The 8,808-nt window shown below is 37.4% G+C and overlaps 1 protein-coding gene across 1 annotated transcript; it reads left to right on the top strand.

Moving 5' to 3' along the window:
• The first annotated feature begins 1,677 nt into the window (after positions 1 to 1,677).
• Positions 1,678 to 8,014, top strand: LOC136533164 (wall-associated receptor kinase 2-like). The gene is made up of 3 exons (XM_066525733.1): positions 1,678 to 2,623; positions 2,802 to 2,966; positions 6,951 to 8,014. The coding sequence occupies exons 1-3, from the start codon at positions 1,678 to 1,680 to the stop codon at positions 8,012 to 8,014; spliced, it is 2,175 nt and encodes a 724-aa protein (XP_066381830.1).
• Positions 8,015 to 8,808: the final 794 nt, after the last annotated feature.

Below are 8,808 nucleotides of genomic sequence, written 5' to 3' on the forward strand. Positions count from 1 at the left end.
GTGCAGCTGCATCGACCCATGGACATTTTTTAGTGGATATGGTTTAACAATCTTTTAAACTTTAAGGTAATGATTCAGCTGATTTATTATAGTTAACAGTAGCATCCACTGCGGATGCAGTTAAAGAGTTCGTTCATTGCTACTAGCTCTGACTGGTTTCACAATGCATCTAGGAAGATAACTACGGGATTGAAGGTTATATATATAAGAAAAATTACTAGAACGTGTGTGTATATATATATTAGGTCCAAAATGATAACGAAGCAGGCATGCATTTCCTGGAAATTTACAGGGAGCTAATAATTCCGATTTACTCCTATATAGGGCGGTGCCCTATCCGGTGTACACAGTGCTGTCCGGTGCCAGCTGCACCTTTGCCCTTTGTTCGTTTCTTCGCGATCCTTCTTCCGGACTTCGTCATCTTCACGTCTTGGACTCCGAGCTTCACTTTTAGGTTGATCATACATCCTCTAGCGTCTTCCTGTGAGTGTTGATCATCTTCTACATGTTCCAATCATTGGTCCAATCCGCGTTTGCTTCCTATTTCACTATAAAATAAACACCTGCAAATACGTTAGTCCAACTTGGTCATGTTGATCATGAAACACAAAAATCCAAACTAAATGGGCCGAGGTCCATTTTCCTTACAGTGGTAATAATTCACAAGGTGTTTGTAGTAGTTCTTCTTTTGGGGTGTTACCCTTATAACCCAGAGTGAAGCCAGATCACTACCGGCTATAAGACACTCGACATTGATGGCCTGGCTGGTTGTGGTGTCAGCAGTGGTGTTTAACCCTATGTGCACTTCCCTGATGGGTTCCTTCCCAGTAGACGAACGTTGAACAACCCTTGGTTAGTTTGGACATCACTACACCAAAATGATAACGAAGCAGGCATGCATATCCTGGAAATTTATAGGGAGCTAATAATTCCGATTTACTCCTATATAGTTTCTTTACAAGGATTGAATTCCTGTTTTTGGCCACCAATGGGTTCCTATAATACCGTTATGTCCAGTTTAGTTTACATGGACTGTTTGGTTTTAGGCTAACAATATATGGACCTGTTTGGTACAGCTCTGGAGACAAACGCTTCCCTAAGAAGTTCCTCAAATGAAATAAAAGCGCTATCAAAATGAACTGAATTGACCCATCTTGTACGTTTTTTACAGTACCCGCAATGGGTGACTCATAAGCTACCTCTGAGCATTTTTTCATATTTAATAGAAAAGAGATAAAAGCTAGCTCTTGATCAAGAGTTAGGCTCATACACACACTCAAAGAACATGTGAGTGTCATATGGGCCTAATCATACTATGAGCCATTGCTAAAAGCTAACAATATTGGAGAGGTTGACTTAGAGATAGTAGCTGACTCTTACTGTTGCGGGTGCCCTTAGTACAAATGGAAGCTGTGGGGAGAAGTGTGGATAGAGAAGGGTGAAAAAAAACATCATGATTGATTTAGCATATTTCGATCGTAAGCAATTATATATAAGATGTACGAAACATGACGTATATAGGTCCTGGCAATGCAGTTCATTTCTTAGTGGTACCCACAACCCCGTTCATCTATATAAACCCCATAGCTTGGTAATTAACCTCGCTCGGTGGATACAATGAAAGTAGCAAATCCACTGATCACGAAGCTAAGCCTCCTGCAAGCGGTGTCAAAAACAATGTCACCGCTCATGGTTCCTGTGCTTCTCGTTCTTGCAGCAACGGCAGCCACCGCCGACAACAGCATGTCCGTGATGCCGGGCTGCCAGCAGAGCTGCGGAGGCGTAGACATCCCGTACCCGTTCGGCACCGGCACTGGCTGCTTCCGCAAAGGGTTCGAGGTCGCCTGCATCAACAACAACAACGGCAGCGCCGGCGAGATTCTGGTGCTGGCGACGACCGACCAGACCATCCGGGTGCTGCACCTGTCCGTGTCTCCGGTTCCAGAGGCCCGGGTGCTTCTTCCGGTGGCATGGCAGTGCTTCAACACCACCGGAGACGTCACCGGCAGCTACTCCGGCGATGTCGACTTCAACAGAGAAGGCGTCTATCGCATCTCCAACACACAGAATGAGCTCTTCGTCCTCGGCTGCAACACCTATGCCTACACCAATGGCGTGAGGGTGCACAACAGCCGCTTCCGCTACAAATACTTCACGGGATGCATAACCGTCAGCAATGACCCGACGGACCCGCGTGACGGTGCCTGCGCGGGCCTCGGCTGCTGCCACGTCGACATCCCGCCAGGCATCACGGACACCAGCATGAGCATGTCTGGCTGGTCGCACGCCAACCAGGATTTCTGCCCCTGCGACTACGCCTTCATCGTAGAGAAGGGCAACTACAGTTTCAAGGCATCCGACCTTCTATCCACGTACATACCCAACAACCAGACCATGCCTCTGCATGTGGACTGGACCATGCCGCTGCGCCTCGACTGGGCCATCCGCGACAACGGCTCGACGACTGCCGTCTCCTGCGCTCAGGCACCCAACAAGACTGATCATGAGTACGCCTGCCGCAGCAGCCGCAGCAAGTGCGTCGACTCAACCAATGGCCCGGGGTACTTCTGCAGTTGTACCAAAGGCTACGAGGGTAACCCCTATGTCGTCGGTGGATGCAGCAGTAAGTCATCTGCCTATGGGCATGCATCTTGTTTCACAAAGTTATGAGTAACCGAGCCAAATCTAAATGCATTTGTTTAATAAACAGTAAAAAGATCAGCCGAGGGCTAGGCTAGACTACTATCATGAGTGATTGTTCATGATGCTTGGATAGTATTGTTGACTTCCACTTTTTGCAGATATAAATGAGTGTATACGGCCGGATGAGTTTCCTTGCCACGGGGAGTGCAAGGACACTGATGGATCTTACGAATGCAAGTGTGGTCCTGGGTATGAGAGCGATGGTGATCCAAAGGAAAATCCATGCCATCCAAAACTTTCTGGTTCAGCAAAGCGTGTCATAGGTATACACACATTAATCTTAGAACTTTTCTCAAATATAATAATCGCCATAACATGACAACTATATGTGTATCCTTGCAAAAAAAATGTGTTTTATTCGTTTTTTATTTTACGAATTTAAATTCATGAAGCGAAATCATCTAAACGAATTAAATGGGTTCTCGCGTCCTTCACAGGTCTTAGGGCCACTGTAGTACAAACTTTAATTATACTTGTCACATTTTGTTAGCAACACTAGATCTTCATTACTATCCATGCCTTTTCCCAATGGTCGACATGATTCTTGTATACTTGTTAAACATTTACATAGTGCTAGACAAACCGGTTTAGACTACTACATAAAGTAGTTTTTGAGGAACCATGACTCATTCTTTGGAGGAGACTGTAACTCTAGTCGCCTCTAATAATGTTGGTAGAGGGATCATTTTTTAGATCCGTATCTTCTCCTCCTCCTCCTCCTCGTCCTTTTCAGCACTCCAGTACTCCGGTGCATGCATTCATCCACCATTTCATCATCTAATGTTGGCTTTCTTGATACTTGGATAACGCCAGATCATACGGCCATTACATACTCTTTCTGGATTTGTCTAATTTCCTTATGTTTTGGTCTATTTCTTTATCTTTCTTTCTTTTCTGCCTTCCTTTCTTAGAACCTATGAACTTAGTAAACTGGTCCATGCATCAACCCGTGCTCTCGCATGGGCTAGAATCTTGGAAGACATAAGGACACTCTCTGTTATTTTTTACATGTCACACTAATTTTGTCCTGAGTCAAACATTACCACATATCTTTAACCATTGATTCTAAAAAATGTTATGGTTTCATAGTGTATGAATTGTACATTCTGCAATCATTTTTCATAGTGAAACTAAAAACATAAATCTTATGTATTGAGCCTACATATTTTTTTTTGAAATCAATGATAAATGATACACGTGGTTTGACTTAGGACAAAGCTAATACGACATGTAAAAAGATGAAGGGAGTTTATAAGGCACAAATTGACATGGAACAGTTAAACTTTGATAATTTATTTGTTTTATACTATATTGTTTATGATTATTGGATAGTAGCTCGTTGCAATTTCAATGTTTAAAGATATAAAGTTTGAATATTAATGTGTTTGTGTGTCGTATAAATTGGATCAAAGGGAGAGAGTATTGTTCTAACTAATAAAAATCACTTATATTGAATTATAGATTTTTCTCCTTGTTCATTTTCTAACATAATAGGTATAATAGATATCCTAGTTGTGCTAAACTTATCAATTATTGATCTATATATTGTTCATCCTTAACCATAGTTATTTTCCCATTTGAATGCTAACTATGGTAGCTCTTATCAATTGTTATTTTCAATTTTGTATTTAGCGAAGACATTAGCTTAAACTATGGTAGCTCTTATCAATTGTTATTTTCAAATTAGTCTTATTGATTGCTATTAAAAAATAGTCCTCAAGATAAGTTTAAAACTCTTGTGCTTATTGTATCTTGTATTAAAACATCATTTGTACCTTTTTTGCTAAAAACGTTAGGCCATAGACTGCACTCCTAAGTTCTATGATGACATAAGCAGTCATGTAAAACATGCACCATGCTGTTTAATATTAGTGGTAGATCTGAAGTGAGATCTAGGATCGGTAACTATGCTGAAACCTCAAGAGATTATTAATATTTAAGCCTTATAGTTACAATTTACTCCAAAAGAATCTAAAAGGCCAAGACATTGCTACCTTTGGTCAATGCAAACCTCCCAACTTCTCAAGATATTTGAATTTTCTTATCTAAGAATTATAGTTGTAGTAATGGCTATACTATCAATATGGATATGTCAATCATTTTAGCTAAAATGTATCAATATGCTAAAGTAATGACATATATAAATTATATGTCAGTGTTATTGATAGCTTTAAAGAATTTTTTAGTATCATTATTTGAGCAGTTAAGCAAATATTTTTTATGATTGATGAAACAACAGATATAAAGTTATCCCTCATGCATGAATGTGTACTTAATTTTGATAATGACACAACATATGTGTTTGCTTTAGTCAATATTAATATGTCAATATTAGCAAAACATTTTGATAATTAGGATGTAGATTTGAAGGCATATTTAGGTTCTTTTCATAATGGCAGAAGAGGTAACTTACAAGCAATATTAAGTGTTACCTATATTATCCATCATAATACTAGGTAGGTAAATAGATTCAAGTTTAAATTTACTCTAGATCATATTTAGAAAATAGCATATATCCATTGGATATTATTACTAGTGGTGACTAAAGTTTACAAAATTGATGACTAAATGTTTCTGATTATTTTGATAAATTCTAGGGTTGATATATTTTTAGCAGACTTAATGAGGAATAACATGAAGCCTCCATTAGGGACCTCTAGTGAGGATTAACATGAAGACTCCATTAGTGACATCAACTTTGAATTTCTAGAATTTATATTTTTCAAAAGCGCGAGTATTCAATTAAAACTTAAGTTTAAGTTATAATCTCTTGTTGCATCCCTTTCTATGACATCATTAATCTATAGTTTAGCCTGTAGCTTTTAATCTTGTTGAATCTTTTAATCAACATGTTAAGTTAAAGCTCTATTGTTTATTATATCTCTTATTCAAAAATTTTATATTTATTTTATGGAAAAAATTATAGGTCCTATATTATCCTCATGTTCTTATAATGTCATAAATAGTCATTTTAGCTTGCACCATGTAATTAGCATCTTGAATTTGTTATATTACGTAATTATATCTGTATAATTATGTGTAGTAGAATGGTTTTATAAAGCAAGTAGGGCCAAAAAAAGTAAAATTTCCAAAACTGATGTGATATAAAACTTTCGGTCAAAATGTACAAACTTCTTTACAATAACGGTCTATGAAATTTAGCATCAAGAATTGCCAGGGTCATCGCTATGTATGAACTTCTTTAGAGTTAACATTTTTTCATACTTGATAAACCATTAAAATAATATTTACCCTAATTAATACTTGTTTACTTATTCTACATGGTGGAACATAACAGCATTGATACTTTTAACTTAAGAATTGTAGAAGTGTGTAATTTAGAAATATATATAGCTTACTTAATGGATGTTGAATTATTTTTCATGATACTTTATATTAGTATTTATATGTAGATTCTAGAGATTTTTTGTTTACTTTTATGACAACGTGGAAAATTCGGTTACTAATTAAAATGTATAACTTTACATTTTGTTTCATAATAATTCAAAAGCCAATGTAGAGTTTACTTGGTATTATCTTTTATAAGAACATATATGGATAATTTAGCTGCAAATTTAGGGGTTACTTTGAATTATCTCTCATAATGGCTAAGGTGGGTAATTTTTATATAATTTTAGGTGGTTATTTTGAGTTATCATTCGTAATGGCAGACATGGGTAATTTAGATGCAAATTAGGGGGTTACTTTATGTATTTTTTTAATAATCGCAGAGGTGAGTAATTTTTTTATAAAATATGATAGATCCAATGGTTATTATTGACGATGATGATTAGGGTATACCAAATTAAAGGCTAGATATTTTGATTATTATGAGAATTTCTAGGATTTATCATTTTTTTCTAAGGTGTCTGGTGAGAATTAACGTGGAGGCTTTGTTCGGGCCTCTAGTAATAGTAAGCTAATACACATTATTAAAAAAGTGTTCGTCTAGATGATTATATTATCGATGTGTCGCAAAGTGCATAGCATTATTGTAAATATAAATGGTGGCAATTTTGTGAATTCTCCTAGTTTATTTGGTCACTGAGATTATCCGACCCAACTTATTTGATGTCCATATGCTGCTGTGGACAAATTTTAATATTAGTTTTGAAAACAAAAGACTTCTTGGTTATTTCAAAAAAATAATCCCAACTGGCTAGGACAAGTATGTTGTTACATGAATTACGACAACTATTAATACACTAGCCTCTATACTCATATTTGTACATATGTTGTCTATACAGGAATCACTGTTGGTATTTCGGTCTTATTTTTTATTATACTCGGAGCTGGGGTATGCTATCTCCTGAAGCGGATAGAGCTGGAAGCAATTGAAAGAAAGAATGGAAGTGAGAGACTTAAAAATGTCAAAACTCTAATATTATTCACAAAAGGCCAGCTTGACAAAGTAACCAGGAATTCGGTGCTTCTTGGCAAGGGAGGCTTTGGTGAAGTTCGCAAAGGGACTTTATTAGACCCAGACAAGACCGAGGTGGCAGTTAAGGCTTCCATTAAGGTAACAGAAGATACAAAGGATGAGTTCACGAAGGAAGTTGAAATCCAGTCAAGAATGATGCACAAGAACATTCTCAAGCTCGTGGGTTGCTGCTTGGGAGTGGATGTACCATTGCTGGTATATGAATATGCTGCTAAAGGAAGTGTCAAAGACATTCTCCATGGGAAAAACAATGATCCACACCGTGAGCCTCTCACACTTGAGTCACGTTTGGATATTGCCATTGGATCTGCTCAAGGTTTAGCTTACATGCATTCATACACAGAAAATGGCATACAACATGCAGATGTCAAACCAGACAACATACTCCTTGATGGTGGGTTGGTTCCAAAAATCTCGGATTTTGGGCTATCAAAGGTTTTTGAAGCGGGCAAAGATTATACCATGCTTGTGAAAGGGTGTTTGCCTTACATGGATCCAGTGTACAAGGATACAGGGAGGTTAACTCCGAAAAGTGACGTCTATAGCTTTGGGATTGTTCTCTTAGAGCTGATTTCTAGAAGGCCCGTTGTAGATGGTGAAAACAGTCTTGTCAATCAGTTTAAGATTGTTTATGAACAAGATAAAACTGGAAAGGTACTGTTTGACCAGGATATTGCTAAAGAAGAAGAAGACATCCATATCCTTGATGAAATTGGCATAATAGCGATGAAGTGTTTAAAGGAAAAGGTTGATGAAAGACCAGCTATGGCAAGCGTAGCAAGTGCACTTGTGATACTGAAAGATTCTTGGGAACGAAAGATTCTTGTGAAGAAACAAAGACAAAGGTTCTCTTCTACTTCAATCAACTAGCTAGGGGCTATTTGATGGAGCTCCCCCTATAAGTGGTTCTCTAGGGATGTGACTATGAAGCTGAAAGTGATAATCTACGAAAACTGTTTGGAAGAAACGAATTAGAAGGAAACACTCTACAAGTTTGCAAACTATCATCCAACAAAGCTCCTTAGGAATCATTATACGAGTTTCCTCTAGGAGCTCTACTGACGTGCTCTTAGTGTTAAACTTTTGTTATCATTATGGTCTTATGCACTACATTGATGCTGAATCTATCATAATCAAAACATCTGGAGGGATATATCCTTCATCATAAGCATCAATAGTTAATTGTTTTCCATAACATTTGCTTTATGCTTTCTATGTCACAAATTTTCTGTAATGAGTGAAGACATGCAAGATGTTAATGATTATTTTTGTATGTCAATGGCGTTTAAGACAATGTAATGTTCTATATTATGAATAAGAAATTACCTATCCCTCTCCATATTGATGATGTTTCTTGGATTATTTACATGTGTTATTCAAGCTGTTTTTTTTTTTACAACCTTAACTGCAACCTATACAGGTGAATCTCTGGAAGGTCACCATTGAATTTTTACTAGTTCTCAGAATAGCCTAATTCATGCATGTTTCCAGATAATCCTATTAACTGGAAAGCAAATAGTTCAAAATCCGTATGAATACACAACCTAGAGTTGTAGAACAGATGATAGAATATATTGTGGAAGAGATAACGTATATATGTAATCAAAGGGGCAGAGTCGTGTTAGATGTATATCATTAATCCGTATACGATAGTCATCTTCTGT

This window comes from Miscanthus floridulus, unplaced genomic scaffold (assembly GCF_019320115.1).
Source record: "Miscanthus floridulus cultivar M001 unplaced genomic scaffold, ASM1932011v1 fs_796_1_2, whole genome shotgun sequence".
Lineage (NCBI taxonomy): Eukaryota > Viridiplantae > Streptophyta > Magnoliopsida > Poales > Poaceae > Miscanthus > Miscanthus floridulus.